This window comes from Gallus gallus, chromosome 2 (assembly GCF_016699485.2).
Source record: "Gallus gallus isolate bGalGal1 chromosome 2, bGalGal1.mat.broiler.GRCg7b, whole genome shotgun sequence".
Taxonomy (NCBI): domain Eukaryota; kingdom Metazoa; phylum Chordata; class Aves; order Galliformes; family Phasianidae; genus Gallus; species Gallus gallus.
The window spans coordinates 127713260-127731192 of record NC_052533.1 but is presented as its reverse complement, the minus strand read 5'-3'; the positions used below and the strand labels follow the sequence as shown (position 1 = coordinate 127731192).

Sequence of the window (17933 nt, the reverse complement as noted above, 5' to 3'; positions counted from 1 at the left end):
TCAAAATCCTATAACCATAAAGCTCAGACCAAAGACTGGCAACATGATTCCAGTCACCAATGGAAAGGGAAAGGAAAGTCAGTACCAAGCTGGTTTACAGATTGGCCAGAAGATCTCTGGAGATTAATGCCATCTTCTGAAAGTGCCAGCAGCCCTACACTGTTTAGTGAAAAAGAACTTCATGGGCAACTTGCCAAACACCTAGGGGTCAGGCATGTATTTTCCCAAATTTAAAAAGCGAAGTTGTCTGTGCAATTGTTTTGGTAATAAATCTAGAAATAAGTCATCAGATGTCAGGAAAGAACCAGGTGATCATATAAACGACGAACCAATAATAGCACTGTGTTTAAATTGTTATCTGTATTCAGTCACTTCCTTGTGGTTTCTACCATTGCTTTGGTTAGATTTACTTGTACCGTCCTCTGTATTTTAGTGATAAGCTGGAATTTATTATTGGTCACATCCTCTTCCTGCACATACTCCTCCACAGGGGCCTTACATGCTCTTTCAGTCTTTTGTCAAGTCATCACTTAGAAACCTTAGGCTGCATGCCATCCTCATGGAGCTTCTTTGGCTACAGCTTCCTTCACTTTCAGGAAAATCTCTCAGATTCTTGTCATCTCCCCTTTTCTTGAAAATTAAACCAGCAATAACTCAATTTTTTTCCTTCCTAATGATTCCTCCTGCTTTTCTACATTACTTTCAGGAACATACCCCCTAATTCACTGTATCTTGGGAGCCACAAAGTTGTGCATACATTTCATAAAGACTGGGTTGTTTTTTCAAGAGAAAGGGCTTCTAAATCAAGGGAAAAAAAAAGTGTAGGCCAACAGGCTTCTTCTGGCAGAACTCAAAATGACCTCAAAAAACTTGCTTTTAGCTATCAAACCTTATTCCTGTCTGTCTGAAAATACAACTCTGACTGCTACATAACCTGTAACAATTCAGTATGAATTTTTATTCAGTATCAACTTATGGAGTATAAAAAGCATATTAAAACTAGAATCAAAAATTCAGAAACCTCAAAGTTAGAAAAAATAAATTATCCTTTAATAATTTAAATTTAAAAACTTAAAATAGGCTTTATCATTCAGCCCTGTTTAACTAGAGGGCAGCACTTTGCTTGTGTATCACACAAAATACAACAACAAAGATTCACTTGAAGTATCTCCTTCTAAAAATTTGTCTGGTTTTAGTTACAGAAGTGCAAAAAAAAAGCCAGCTGAGAACCAATAGGAAATGTTCTACTTCATCCTCCTCTAAGTTAAAAATGTCTAAGCTGGTTTTACTCAAGTTTTATAAAAATACAAACAAAAGAAGTTAAAAAACAAAAACAAAACCTCCTCTTGCTTGTCGACTAAGAAGCTGAATGCCAAGTCTCAGCCCTGGAGTTATTTTTATGGACGTAACAGTAAGCCACTAAGAAATGAGTTTATAATAGGAAAAAAAAAAGACAAAATAACTAGACAGGAATTACAGCATAACAATAAGGGCAATAATCACATTAAATGCATAATCCAAACTCCATGCAAATGTGCTTGCAGTGCAAAAAGACAATACAGAACTAGCTGATTCAGATATACTGTAAATGGTATCTGCAACGTTTGTGCTTATGTAACTGTAGTAGAGAGTAAGTTTAAAAACAAAAAAAAGGTTCCCACCTACTGGCCATGTTCCATTCAAGTGCTGGATTTTGAGAATTCCTTTCACTCTCCGGCAAAATCCCTCCTTTTCCATTTTCTTTCTCTGGTTTCAGCTGATTCCAGTGAGCAGTACCGATGTTTATAGACTGAAGGTCTATTTGATATTGTCTGTCTTCAACTTCAGATCCAGGGTCTCGAAGTATTCCGAGATTCAGTGCTCTCCTGTAATGCCAACAAAAAAAAAAGTGGCACTTCAGAACAAGCTGCAATCAAGAACTAAGCTCAAAGTCGGATTAAAAAATGTTTTGAACAAATTTTGCTTAAAAAAAAAAATTAAGAAAAGATACAAAAATACGAAAAAATTGGTATCAGCTTCGGCACTCCCAGTTACATCTAAGCATTAGTTTAAGTCCTCAAAAGTATTCAGCTGCATTTACCCTATAGATTTGAATGACAGATGTACAAATAAATACATTTCAAAGTTTAGCCAGGTCCACCAAAGTTGATATGAGATCAAATCCATTGACTTCAGTGGACTTTCAATCAGGTCCATATAAGCTGCCTTATTGGCAAACAGGAAGCAGGACCAACTGATACATCTACTGAATAGATAAAGGATTAAAGTCTTCAAAAAGAACAGCTGCATATCGGTATAACAAACAACTTTACTGCAAGATAATTGTTCAAACTTATCTGAAATAATAAAAATTAAAAACAACATTTCAAGACAATGGAAAATACCTTTTTAACATAGAATTTCAGCACAGTGTTGTGTTACAAAAATTCTTCTCGCAAGGAGAAAAAAGCATTTTTGAGTGAACTACATTGCTTGTGGATTCTGCCAAAGTCTACTTCATTAGATTAAACAGAATATTTCTATTTCCGGTCGAGCTTGGGTAACAGTCACACCAAGATTGAGCAAAACACTCAAGACTGCAGATACTTCAGTTCTAACTAGTAACCAGTAGCAGAAGAGAGACCTGGAGAGGTCTACTGTTTCAATTTCCTTCTCCTAGTGCAAGTGAATCTTCAGTAAAGGATCTTGCTCCTTCTTCATTGGCAACAAGAGAAATTTATCCACAATGCTCATTTCATAACATAATAAAAAAGCAAAACTGGACTTTTTTTTTTTTTTTTTTTTTTTTTTTTTTACCAGCTAGGACACAATATCTAATTATTTTTGCTTTGAATTTATGATCCTGTCACACTGTAGTCTATTTTTAAGGAGTTGAAGTTCCAGCTTCTGGCTTGCATATGCCACCCAATGTACTATTCCATTCTAAGTTATTGTATTATATCAGAATTGTCATTTTGTAAATAAATGCTGTCTTCACAGAGATAATTTTGCTATTCATATAACCACGGAAATCCAAAAATAAATCAAGATTAAAGCAGCACGTCACAAACTGTGATGCATGCACTGATGCAAGCTATAGGTATTGGTATGTAATCTAGAGGTGTGTGATCAAATTCAAAATTAAGTCCCATTGCTGTCCAAACCAAATCACAGTTGAAACCGCTGATAGAATATGGTAGCAATTAAGATAATTTATTATTTAATGTGGTGGATATTAATAGAGGCATCCAAATTGCAGGAAAGCCAACAGTTTTGCCAAGTTGCTCTTTTTGAGGATGTGTGATTGTACTGTTCAGTAGCCCTAATCCTGCCTAAAATGCTAAGCTGAAATACACTGAAAGTATGTCACGTCAGTAGTGGTATTTCAAAATTAAATGTGTTTTCTCAAAACTTCGGAATGCGTTCGTCAGCTTTCCACACAGGGAGATCTAACCACAACAACTGCATATTTTGTTATTCTTTCAAGGCATTATTTCATTAGCTTGTATGTAGTTTTGTTTTTGTAGACTATTGTATGACGCAGCATCTATTTGCGTACTTTCTTAATGGAAATAAACACTGGAATATATGTTTTGTGAAACATTACTGAAAGTAAAGCACCAAATGACGTATTTTATTAAAAATGCATAAGTATACAAAATACAGAACATGATAATTTCATCTGCCTAATGAATCGTTCTCTCCTACACTTAACAATAAAGAGTATTTTCCATTCATTCTTTTATGAGGAGTTTGAGAACTTGCATAAGCTGCGCATAGAACTGCATTCCTTAGCCTTGTTCAGCACAACCATGACCTGGTGTACTGAATTCCTAGAATGAAATTTGGCTGCATGCATCAACTTGAAACTCCACATTGTGACAACAGCTTTCTTCCCCTCATAAATTACTTATTTAAATATAAAAAACAATGAAATCACTCTTTGGCAAACACACTTAGCTACAGCAAAATACATAGTGCTACTATTCAGACACAGGGTACCGGTGCACTGCAAGGCTAGTATGTTTATTGTATCTTTTCTTTTACTTCGTCCAATTAATTCTGTAAGATCTCAAGGACTGGATAATGTTTGTAATGCTTCGGGATATCACAGCCTAACGCTTTCACGCTCATATAAAAAGTGCATTTTACTCCTCTATTAACAATGTCTATATAATACAACCCTTTTCTTCTGATCCTTTTGATATACCTTTGAAATCCAAGAAAACGAATTGGTTTTTACAGGTTACCCATTTAAAGATATATGTATGATACAAACGTGTAATCTACAAGGAGTAGTTATCAATGACTTGACATTTTGATTAAACTCAATATTGCTTTCAGACAGTACATTCTGCCAAATTCACACAAGGATCAAAATACAGCTTTTTTTTTCTTCCCTCCCCCAAATATACACAATATAAACAAATATTCACATGGCCACATACTTGTGGCTTTCTTCACCAGCCATTTTAAGCACACCCCCAGTTTAATTAAGAGTATACTTTTTTAGAAGGATGAAAGTAAGTTAAAATAAAGCAGAATTGGCCTAATCTTAAACACAGACACTATGAGTGAGCTCTTTCTCATTCTGCAGCTTTCAAAATCCCTACAGCAAATAATTCAGGGAAAAAGGTAAACTGAGATTAATGACTTCTCTATCTCTAGCATAAAAGCTACATTACCAGCTTAAATATGCTGGAGCAGTTATGATTTTAATTGCTTCTCTCTTCTGAATACAATCTTACTATCCCACCTAAACCTTTCAGCAGGTGGTGTAGAGCACAACAGTTGACCAATAATGCAGTAAGATCATAAGCAAACAAAGAAGAACATAAGCATGCAACAGGAAACATAGCTTTAATGCTTTTCCTTTTAAATTGATTTAGGCTGGGTTAGGCTTTCTGTATGTTTATAGAAGAAACAGCTCATGTTGAACCAGTTACTACACGCTGCTGAACAGGCAAAAATCTGGGACTCTCTGTAAGGAGTTATGTCTATTCACTTATAATTCATCTGAGACCTACAAAAAAGGTAAATAAGCCAGGAAAATGGCCTTTAAAGTCTGCTCATTATGTCACAATTAAGAAACATTCACAGAGTTCACACATAACAGGTAATTTCTGTCAGCACTTACTAGATCTCTGTGTGCTCATTTCCCTTTCCAGGCGCAGAGATGACAAACAAATCTACCCATCCAAATGAAAGGTTCTACCCTCATGGTAAAATATGTTTCCTATCCTAATAGCAAATGAAACAGACTAAGTTTGGATCAAAAAGTACACTCAACTTTATAGGGGCAAAACCAGTGGCACCTTGTTGTACTGTGCTAGGTGACTGAACTGGTGTTGAAATCACTGACATTGTGCTCCTTAGCTGCCTTTTTCCCATCCCATTCAATACAATTTCTTAACTTATTCTCCCCAACAAGGCCACTGAATGTGTAACAATAGAGGAAATGTGAAACAACTGTTTCTTAGGGAAGCAGTGGGAAGCTCCATTTAGAGTGAGATGCCACAGGGCATGATGCTAAGGGCAGAGAGGAAAACGTAAACCTAGGGTCATCTCTGATGACAACACCCAGCATCCAAAGTGCTGAGCTTTCATTAGTAAAACCCCTGACAGAAATCAGCTTTCTGATAAGTTGATTTCCCTTTTATTTTTTTTCCCCCCTCTCTTACAGCAAGTAGATGACATTGCCACAAAGAATCTAAAGCACGAGCTGCTGGGAGAAAAACTGAACTTCCCCAGACTCATAGAACAGGTGCTACGTAAACCTGATATTAAAGCATGAATAAAATAAACTGTGAATCATGGCAGTTCATGATGGACAACTCGGATTTGTCTGAGTTTGGAGAAATTAAAGATGTATTTGTGAGAATGAGAAGGAAAAAAAAAAAAGACAGCACAGAACAGGGCAGTAGGGAGAAGGAAGATGCTATTGGGGCACTAAAACTGAAGAAAAGCTGTAGCTAATAAAATTCTCTTTTATTGCAAGAAAGGAGAAGAATGTATCCTTAGGCCAGAAGGGAAGGTCCTGGCAAATCTCTAAAATTCTGTACATAATTCTACCATATAGTCTGAGTTCCATACCCTTCTTAAAAGTAACTTCAACTTTGCTTTCCCACCCTGCCATCTGTCCCTACAGAGACTCATTTGTAGCTTAACACAGTGTTTTATGATTTCTGGAATGATGGAAACAGTTTAATCAGGGTCAGCAGAGCAGGCTCTCAAACACTGCCAGCAATAAACCCCACTTCTCACTATCTCTGCTTTTTCCCCTCAGAACTATGCCACATGTGGCTGGCTCAGCTGCAGAAGAACTCAATACACTCGCTGGCAGCATAATCCGGATTGGATGCCATCACATTTCTGTCTAGATAATAATTCTATCAAGTGAATCTATCTTACATATAATTCTCATCTCAGCAATACAATGATCGAATGCAAATATAAGCACGGTACATTATGACTCCTGTTTCACGCCTTACTGATTAGCAAGTGATGCTATCTTGTTCACTTTCATTTCAACAATACAGTTAATCTTCAAAGGCATCTATTTCATAATGAAACTTACATTCTCCCTTATTAGCTTCCCTTATTAGCTCATTAGTGTCATGCTCTGTACAGCCAGATGCACCAGCCTTCCCTACAGAATTCCCTACATGGAGGGTGTCCTCTAAGTCAAAGTGGTTAAAATATCTGGGATTTAGCTTTGGTTTTGGAGGACCCCTGTAAATGAAAACATTAGTACTAGCTCCATGGGCAAAATAAAAATGACTGAACACTACGAAGCATTTACACAGTGGACAAATGCATCACATTATACTAAAGCTGAGGAAGAAGCTGGAATTAATTGAATTCCAACTGAATCCTTACTGTAATCACCAACAGCCATACTTTAGAACTACAAAACATACATATGCTTATAACTTTTCTAACTAGACATAAATCACCTTAAGAAGTGGATTACTTGTGCAATTACCATGCTGAAAAAAGAAGACAAGCAGTGACTGAAACATAAAGAAAAACTTTTTGTGATTGTGCTACGCGGTTTCAAACAATTGATACAGTCAAGCAATGGTCAAAGGAATAATTTGGATAATTATCTTCTGTTTTAATCTAATACTGGTTAAATGCCTGACTTCTGTCTCTTAGGCACTTTGGTTTCTTTTGCTTTCTCTGTAACTACAGTTGAATACCATGGCTAAGAGAGAAACGGTACAAGTGTTAAAATGCTGAAGATCCCTAGGTAACTTAAAAATAGCAAACTAGAGAAGCTATGGAACTGAAGGCTTTCAAATAAACAAAGAAATAAAAAGAAAGATTCTACTATGCATTAATATGTACACTAAGACATAATTCAAAACACCAGTGTCAAGAGTGCCCGGGGAAAAATCAGAAGACAACAGGATCTGTCTGTTTACAGATCCTCCAGACCCACAACCATCCAGAACAGACTAATGGAAGAGTACCAAGGTTCAGTTGAGTGTCATTGTGTGACATTCTCCTTAGAATCCCAAATATATATAGACATGTTAGATATATGTTTAGAAAATAAAGTTTTGAAAAGCAGTTTGATTTACTGCTTTTTTGAAATATCTGCACTTCCAGACATTTCAACCACAATACAGAATTCTACTAATACATCAGTTCCCTGCAGAGAGTCACATTATGGGAAGGTAGTCATGCTACAGCACACAGCTACAGCTGTTTCTTGTAAATACCTCCAGGCCAGGTATTAAACAGTCACATATGAAACAAACAGGATCAACAGAAACACAGACTTCCCAGTTGTTGATCAATAACTCTGTCTTCTACAGAATGTAACAACAGTAATAATAAAACTACCTAACTTTGTTCAGAAATCTTATCAGAATATGCTATTTACTTTTTACTAGAACTTTTCATCATAGCTATTTCTTGCCAAGCTGGAGCAGACAGGTCTTCCCTTACAATTACTTTGTAAGCTGTTTAGGCTTTTTTGTACAACAATACAGACAAAAATCTCAGTTCTTAATGACATTGCTCAGAGATGAAAGCTAGTAAAATTGCAATTAATCATTTTTCTTTTGGCTATATACTTTGTGTCCTTAACTTGAACAGTTTCACCAACTACTACTTTTGAATTGTACAGATATTTACTTTCATCCTAAACCATTTAAAAAGGACTGATTTCCATTGAGCTACCATAATATGCAAGAGAAAAGAGATTTTGCTTTGAACATACAGAAGAATAAATCTGGAGAAATGAATTTAATATTTTGCATAGGTGGCTGACATCCTGCCCCCCCCCCCCCCCCCCCCCCCCCCTCACTCCATGAAAACCTAACGAGGTTCAATAAGGCTAAGTGCAGGGTGCTGTACTTGGGTCATGGCAATCCCAGGGCAATCCCACAAACTGGGGGAAGATCTCCTTGAGAGCAGCCCTGTGGAGAAGGACTTGCGGGTCCTGGTAGATGAGAAGCTGGACATGAGCCAGCAGTGTGCGCTTGCAGCCCAGAAGGCCAACTGTGCTCTGGGCTGCATTAAAAGAGGGGTGGCCAGCAGGGACAGGGAAGTGATTGTGCCCCTCTACTCAACTCTTGTGAGGCCCCATCTGGAGTACTGCGTCCAGGCCTGGGGCCTCCAGTACAGGAAGGATGTGGAGCTCTTGGGGAGGGTCCAGAGGAGGGCCACTAAGAAGATCAGAGGGCTGGAGCACCTCTCCTATGAGGAAAAGTTGAGTGAATCTGGCTTCTGTAGCTTGGAGAATAGAAAGCTCCCAGGGAGACCTCATTGCAGCCTTCCAGTACTTGAAAGGAGCACATAAACAGGAGGGGGAATAGCTGTTTACAAGGGTGCATAGTGATAAGACAAGGGGGAATAGTTTTAAACTGAGACAGGGGAGGTTTAGGTTGCATATTAGGAGGAATTTTTTCACTCAGAGTGTGGTGACGCACTGGAACAGGTTGCCCAAGGAGGTTGTGGATGCCCCATCCCTGGAGGCATTCAAGGCCAGGTTGGATGTGGCTCTGGACAGCCTGGTCTAATGGTTGGAGACCCTGCACATAGCAGGGGGGTTGAAACTCAATGATCGTTGTGGTCCTTTTTAACCCAGGCCATTCAATTGGCATAGAAACCATTTTGAGATCACCTGATATACAATGTTATATAAGAATGCAAATTGATAAGAATTATTTTAAAAACTCCTACTTTTTCACAAGATAATATTTATGTAACTACCTAAACATCTGTATTTTGAAATCCAGTGGGTACATATTCAGAGTTCAAAATAACAGCATTCTTCCACACCCACTAAGTACTGTGGTGGTGCCAGGTGAGTTCTACTCTAGTTCTCCTTTCTAACAATTTAGGGAAGTCAAATTTTAGTGAAATGGACCACTACAAGGTTAGGATTGGTAGCACTGTATTGATCATAAAAAGCCACAGAACATCTAAGAGGAATTACAGTAGATCACACATCAAACACTTTGGCCTGGTGATTTCTTCCTCTAATCCTATAGGCAAGAAATGTTCTACATCTACAGGGAGGTGACCAGATATTTAGAAGTAGCCCATTGCTCCAAGGGCTTTGATATTGTCTTTTCCTGCAAATAAACCAAAGAAGTTTTGCAGTGCAGTTCTCTTCTAGTGCTGCATGTGGAACACAGAATGAATGATCCTGTGATGATAAGGTATAGTATGATAAACTATAAAGTAATGTTAGCCTGTCAAAAAAAGCATAAAAAGAAACAAAGCTGAAATTTGCAGCTGTGCATTTAGATGCCATCTGGTTTAATGACTTTTGTAACTTTATTGTTTAAATTCCACAGCAAAAATAACAGCCTGAGCAAGCCTAAACTTTAAAAGATCAGTTTTTCATTTTTATACTGTTTAATGTTTAGACACTTTGAGGAATCTCATTATATTTTTTAAGCATTCACTCAAATTCAGGGAGCGTAGTATAAATATACAGTTGACAGACTGTATAAATGATAAGTATGCACAATTCCAAGGGAAGGTCTGCAGGATATTTTTGGATACCAAATGTTTCTAGGAAAAACAAGTGGAAAAGAGTTTCTCTAAATAAGAGTCAGCCAGAACAGAGCTTGAAGAGTTTAACTGGATGGGGTGGAAGTCTGAGTGGGGGTGGAGGGTTTAGCAAAAAGAAGTCAAAATACAACATAACACAAACACTTGTATGCTTTTTGATTCATGGTAGACATCATTTTATCTCAAAACTTAAGGCTGTTTGGCTGTAAGAGCATCTTTAATTTTGATTTTTGAAGTATTTCATGTGTACTTGGTTTACCACACAACAGGGTAAACAATCTTGTGCTTTTGCCATTGCTTTTATCCTGCGCTGTACTGTTAGTTAGTTGTTTCACCTAGTTTAGTGACACGCTAACTCAGTATTTTCTGTTGGACTAGAAATTCAGCTGGAAATACCAAAGCTGAGTTGCACTGAACACAGCCTTTAATTTCTTTCTGCAACTTCTTTAAGTCATACAGGTCTGTTAATGGTAAATACCATAATGGTAAAATCTACAAGATATACTGACTACAGTTTGACAAACTGACTTGAGGTGGGATATTTCTGCACTGTTGTGTCAGTGTATCAAAATCATACCTAAAATTCAGTCAATTTCTGTAAGAAATATTGTAGAACATTAGGAACAAATAAATACCCATTTTTCCTTTATATTAAATAATACCTATCTATGCCTATTTTCAGCACATGTATATTACAATAGATGTTTGCAGCACATATAGTGCAAGGGGAAACGACTCTAAATCATGAATGTGTAGCTTTCCAAGTCATAATTCACGTTAACTTTGGCATAGATCAACTTTGTAAGATGCCACTTGTAATTCTTCTTCTTTTTGCAAAACAATTGCATTAATAATGCCAATTTAAAAATAATATTGAATATTGTATTGTAAGATATGACAATAATAGTGGGATACTGGTAACAGCTTCACATGTTTTCAGCATGAAATGACTTTAACAAGATGAAATACTTGTCTTTCTTCAAAAATTATCACCTTTCATACTACTTTCCTGTAGTACCTGCAGTGCCTTTATTTCTAATAAGAAATATCATATAATATAATCATATAATCATATAATATAATATCATTGGGAAACTGTTCTGGTAGAAATTTATGAAATATATTACCTTTCATGTTCAAAAACACTATTTTGTCTTCCTTAAAACATCATTAAACTATTGTTAATAGCACTTTCAAATTCAAGATATAATGAAGGGAAGTTTAATCCTAAAAATTGTTTCAGAGGGGAAGAAAAAGAAAGACAACACATATTTTCTTCAGTCATTATCAGTCATTCTTAGATTGTAAAAGGCAGCGCTAACTCATAAATGTATAGAAATTAGAGATATATATGATATATATTTATTTTCCCCAGAGAATTATGGATTTATCATATACATACTAAAAGAAAACAAAAACGTTTTAACTGTTTTCAGTCCATCCTCTTTCTCAAAGAAGTTATACCTTAAATCTAAATCCTGAACATTTGTATCAGTAAGTCTTACTCTTCTCCTTCAACTTATTTTCTTCAGTTATGTCCTATATAATGAATACATCTTGAGTTCAGAGAAGTAAAGGCTTCTCTGCCTTGTAAAAAGCTCTAGCACTTTCAGTTCCCTGAGAGAATTACAACTTGGAGTTCACATCCCTGTGGGCAGAAACTCTTACAACACAGTCAGAAGCTACAGGCAAGACCTCTACTTTAAAAGAACTATTTCTTTTATTTCCACATGTAGCTCTTTCTAGTGCAAATTTAATATCAACTAATTGCTAATAAACATTTCCAGTTTGCTTAGCATAAATGCAAGCAGCCTCATTGTAATTCTTAAAGGAATTAAGAGTCTGAAAGGCAATTGTTTGAATGAGTGTTTCTTCTATCTTTTCCTAAAATATTAGGACTTGAACAATCAAGACAGTGTTATCAAAGCACAAGAAAAAATACAATCTACTAGATAAGTTTTCTCCACTCTTTGTTTAGAGAATTCTTCTTGAACACCAAGTACAGAGTGCACTGGGACTCCCTGCTTTTGTATAATAATATTGGATTTTTACAGGTTTCTTGTCAAATGCTTGAGAAAAGTAGAAAAGTAGTTCCCAAAACATTCAGCTTTGCTAAAGCACCGAGGTGGGTACTTCTACTCTTCTGTAAGGAAACAATTTCTCCATCATTTTCCAGTTTTTTTCTGGTTTTGAGAGAGGACTGGAACAGAGGAACGGTGCGCTCAACTACAGTATATTTTGGTTTTGGAAATTATGATATACCTCTTGAAGGTTTTACACCAGTTCTTTTAGGAACTGAAGGTAAAGCTTTTAGGTGTGTTACTGATGGTGACCTCATCTCTTCTTTATTAGATCATTTCTAGTCTTTCTCTTAGCACAACTACTTGAACCGCACCTAAAAGTTAAGCATATTCTCCTTGACTCACTTAATCTAGATAATAATTTCCAAGAATTCTGAGTGAAAAATTCTATAAAGAGATCTAAGCAGGCTTTCTAAAAAAAGAAAGAAAAACATAAATGATGGTGATTATGAGAAAATTCAGTGTTTTACTTTCTGTCCGGAGCAAAAAAGCCCAAAACATAATTAAAAGACATTAAGTAAGGTATGCAGATACAAGTGCCCAGACAAATACCTAGGTTCACCATAGAGCCCATTTGGGGAACAGCAAATTATGTCACCTGTACTTAGTTTGAGTCCGGTTTAGTAAATACTTGCTTAGCTGCTTTTTTTTATAAGCTGCAATGCAAGAAAAATGCAATAGATTAGTTAAGATTATTTTTAGAAAGCAACTTTTACAACTGTCTCAGTTGCATAATATAGTGGGCTTTTTTCTTTAATTATGCCAAGAAAACCATTACAAGCTGTCTGAAGAATAAAGTGTACAGAGAGATGTTTTGAACCAACACATAGCAAAAAATTGTTTTCCTCTCCGGTTCTGTTGAACATGTATATGCACATAAACATCCTGTCAGACATTGGGAAACAGAACTTTCAAATTTGCTTTGCAGATAGATTAGCTAGTCTGCAAGTTTCTTCTTGTTCTTTGAAAAATGATCTCACAAAGATCAAATAGTACTATTCAATAACCTTTGATTATCAGGAAGAGTTCAAATACGTTCTGCTCCAATTCTGCAAAGAAAGGATATATCTGTACATATTCCTATGTTCTATTAGTATCACCTCCAAACTGGTTTGTATTTTATTGCTGGGGAACACAGACTAAATGAAGTACTTGTGATTTATGTCAATCACTGACATTGTGCTCAACGGAGATAGCTAATACTATCCCTGTATTTTATTACTTGCACTTGTGTTAGCCATTAACATACCAGTGTGAGCCATTGCCTTCTCACAGGAAAAAAACAACCAACCACCAAAAGCATCAGAGAGCATGAAAAATGTTTTCAGAGGCTAAAGAATGCTACATTTATCTTTGTGTCCCACAACTAATAAACCCCATAAGAATACATGAACCAGTCCTTAATAAATATATAGATAAAAGCATCTGAAGCGCAACAAAAGCCCTGTATCTTATTTTTTAATCTCTATTCTATTGCACCATAATCAGGTCTAACAGCAATAGAGATAAAGTAGTAGTACTGCATAGAATAAGCTTAAGCATGAGAAGAAATATTAAGCATGACTTCTGTCTATACTTAACGCATATGAGCACTTAGCTCACTCGGAAAATCAGTAAGGGCTGGGAACAATGCTCACTTAAACAATACTGTTTGAGTTATTTAGGATAACTGCAGTTAGAATTTAATTTTGCCATGAGAATTTTGAATTGTACCCCTCCAAGTAACACGTTCAAAGTTCTTTCCTGAACTGAAGTAATGTGTCATTAGTCTGTCCATTTCTGATAATCCCTTTTGTAAAGTAATCCAAAACCTTACCAGGAAAATTTGAAGACATTAAATAGAAATTATTTTGGCAAACTGCTTTGAAAAAGGAAAAAATCTTCTACCCCAAAAGTAGTTCAAGAACTGTGGTATGAATTTGTCATAGATAAAACCCTGTGAGGGACATCAGAGAACCCACAAATATCTATGGAATGAACCACAATCTGTATACAGAAGTTAACAAATGTCTCATTACAAATGGGATATGGTTTTCCCAGTAACAGAAGCACAGAACTTGCATTATTTTTAACTTGAGATCCTGTTATAATTAAAAATACTACAAAGAATAAAAGTCTGCTTAATATATTACTGGAAAATACTTTTCAACAAACAAAGCATTTGTAGAACCAAATGTGATGGAAGTTATATTTACTCACAGACAGTTGGGAAGAAAACTGCAATAGAAAAATAAAAGTTTTAAAGCTTTCTGGATTTATTTTAGAATAAATCATTTACCACAGCCAAGCCCTTTTAATGTTAATTTGCACTATAAAAGACAGAAAAGTGACCCAGAAATGGTCATTCAATATAGGATATATATATATATATTTAAGAATCAGCAAAGGAAACCCAAGGAAGAAACTAAGGCGTTTGAGTAAAGTAAATGAACCTTACTGTATTTAAGTAACCTGCATACGAGGGCCACTCCATCTCTGAAAACACCATTAATTTCCAAGGACCAAGTTATTATTTCTTCCCATACTAATAGTAAACCAGACACCTCCTTCCCTTCCTTCTCAGTATTTCACATTAACAAGCAAAATACTAAAGCTACTCAAGTAGAGAAAAAAAATTAAAGGGAAGTAACTTGAAAGAGGGAAAGAAAAGTGAAAACTGCAATAACGTTGCCTTCTAACATAAACCATACAGGCCAACTCACATAAATAATCTGTTTTCAGTTCTTTTTACTTTCTTGTTTTACAGTTTATCTGCAAAAATTTTCATTGCATTCAAGTTGCTGAGTATCTAAAATGTGAAAGGTGTCCTGGGATTTTTAAATGATATTTAATGTCCCTTTTCTTTGCCTCTGTGCCTTTTTTGTTTACCTCTTAAAACTGTTACAGTATGTTTAAAAATGTCAATGTTGAATCTGAGAATTTTATTAAAATTTCTTGTTCAGTGTCAGACTCTGTGCTGTGTTTCAAAAGGCATAAGCATGTTGGTGGATTAAGCTTCTGCAAGCCCAGACTGCTGCAATCCTACTCCCTTACAAGGGCAATTCCTCGTGCAACTGTGATAAATAGGTTCAGGGAAATGACCTGACTGGATAAAAAATTGCCCGATGCCTCCAAAACATTTTGAGCTCCTTTAGCAATCCCAGTCTCCTCACTACATGCAAGTATAACCAGCAGCACCATGGATCTGTGAAGAGGAGTGTCTTAAAAGAGGAGCTTGACTTTAGGTCTGCAGCCTAGGTGGGCATAAAACTCATTGTGCAAACTCTACGGCTAAAGTAGTATTAAAAGTCAAAGCTGCTCTGCTGCTCTAAAGAAACTCAGACAATATCCAGTCTTCCCAGGCAAATCCAGGGCTGTGCTTTCATTCCTTCTGCAACTTCACTGGGCACAGCCAGTCTGTGTGTTGCTCTGGTGGGAAGGTGAGATCTCTCTGGTCAAAGAGCTCTTCAAATATCGGCAGGCTCTTTCAAAGCATTTTCTCTCCACTGGGTTGAATCAAGAATTTATATGGGGGTAGAACTAATAGTTTGAAAAATACTTTCAAATGGGAGCAAATACCATTGGATGGGGTTAAGAGAAGGGAATTATTACACAACCTGATTTCAGCAAAATAGATGTCTTTAAGTGCTTGTTAAGGAGAAACAGACATGATACTTCTGAGGGGTTCAGGTAAAATGTTTAAAAACATGAAAAGAAAATGAAAAGAAATGACTGGAAGAAGATAATAAGTGAAAGAAAAAGGTCTCAATAAAAAAAAAACACCTATCCATGACATTATCTATAACAGTCATTTAAAGATTACGAAGTATCAAGGTAAGTAGTTCAAAACAGTGAGCAATTAGTTATGTGTAATAGTAACGGGGTATAATGATAAGTTTAAACGGATACAAATCAACCATAATTCAAACAACTGCTTGAATTTATTTTGATCACTTTCCCTATAATGGGCTTCATCCAGCAGAATTTAAGCTTTTGGGGCAGGAAATGGAAAAAAAAAAAAGCATTAAACAGCACCTCAAACCTGTACATACGAAGGAAATTACAATCTCTGCACCACTTCATCACCATGAATATACTACAGACTTTTAAACTGAAGTTATATAAATTTCACGTGGCAAGCTTCATATTTGCTGCACAGCAAGCACTAAATAACTGTGTTAAAATAGTACTTGAGACAGTAAGAAACATCAGAACACAAACGAAGCTCTGGCTTCAGGCTGCTGTGTATCTTTAGTTTCAACTTTGCGATAGTTAAGATCACCTACAACTGAGAGCCCTTGTTACAGAACAAACTGCTGTTCACTGGCACAGCAGAGAAAGCAATGCCCTCCTGAAAGTTCTGTTTTACAACTCCTATTTACTTCTGACCTTCAACTGTCAAGCAATAGCAACATTAGTAGTCACAGAAATGGAATAAACCCCGGAAAAGTCACACAAAATACGATACTGAACACTTCGCAGACTCCTGTATTTTTAGAGATTCTTCTTCTGTACCTGCCTGCCTGGGTGATCTGGTAATTTCACAACACAAACCGGCAGGTCAGTTTAAAAGCAGTCTGAAACAGTTGTTGGAGGGAATGAGCTATACCCAAATAAAGAAGCAATCATAACCACACTGAAAATTCAAAAGCTTAACCAGAAAAACTAAATGTAATTGCCCTAAGCACTGAGATCTTCACTCGACTGCAACTCCTTCACCACAGCGAATAGACAGGCGTGAGGCAAACAGCCAAAACAAATCTTGTGTGTGGAGTATGAGGTTGTTATCATCTTATTTACCCCGTGAAGTGCACGTGCAAGCCAGTTATAGCCTGTCAGTCACTGACCTGGAACTGGCAGATGAAGCCATGAGACACCACTGCACTGCCCTGAGCTGCTGTTGTAACAAACTAATAGCAAATGGATGCCTAAGTGACATAGTTACAGCCATGCTCTCTTACAGCAGTGTTTCTATAAAGCATGCTTTAATTTGATTTCCACGAAGAACCACATGAAGGCATTCAAAATCACTGTAAGAATCAGAGGCAAAACTCCAGTGCCACTCAAGAGAAACAGGAAATATAAAGTGGGTATATCTCTTGAACACATGGGGATTAATCTGGTGAATTTTAAGAGAAAATGAAAGCTGTTGGAATGCTTTTCTGATTCTGAAATTTATTTTATTTTGACCAGCACAGCATAAGAGAAAAAATGTATTTAAAAATATGTATGTTTTGCCAAATTAGGTATGTATTATTGCAGCTTCCAGTAAAACTCTAAACTGAGGAAATTTCAAGTAAAAATAAGATTGATAGTTCAAGCTGAACATTTTAAAACCCGAATTCCAAATATGAATTAAGCTTTGAATAGCTCTCGGTATTAGATAATTAACAAGCTACATTTCTGAAATTAACTGGGCAGTTCCAGCTGTTATTTTACAATTAGTTTCCACTGAGGTTTTTAAATTAATAACTGCTGTAATAGCCTCAAACATGCCAATGTTAATTAGGAATGGTGTTTCCATGTAATGCTATCCATATATGTGAATATTTTACTGGGGGAAAGGTCTAGGTAGACTTTTTTTCCCCCCCTCTACTAAAAATAAATGAAGAAAGAAATGTAAAGCAGGAAAAGACTTTACTCCCAAGCCCACTACCACAAAAACGCTTGAGTTGTATATTGAGAATAAGGAACACTTTCCTGAGCTCCTTAATGCTATGAACAACCCTAAGGTTCAGCTACAGTGGCAAAAGGCAATATGCAGAACCTGATATTTAATGGGAACAATTTAATTTTAAACCCAATTCAATAATTAATAAAGCTAAGATTATTAAAAAGAGAGAAGTAAAAAAAACAAAC

General features: G+C 36.2%; 1 protein-coding gene across 5 annotated transcripts in view; it reads right to left on the bottom strand.

The window, feature by feature from the left end:
* VPS13B (vacuolar protein sorting 13 homolog B) overlaps positions 1-17933 on the bottom strand; it is a 411590-nt gene that overhangs the window by 142707 nt on the left and 250950 nt on the right. For all 5 annotated transcript variants that reach the window (XM_040695919.2, XM_040695916.2, XM_040695918.2 and 2 more), the window contains exon 31: positions 1662-1865. In XM_040695919.2, the coding sequence (XP_040551853.1) occupies positions 1662-1865 (204 nt within the window). The remainder of the gene's footprint in view (positions 1-1661; positions 1866-17933) is intronic.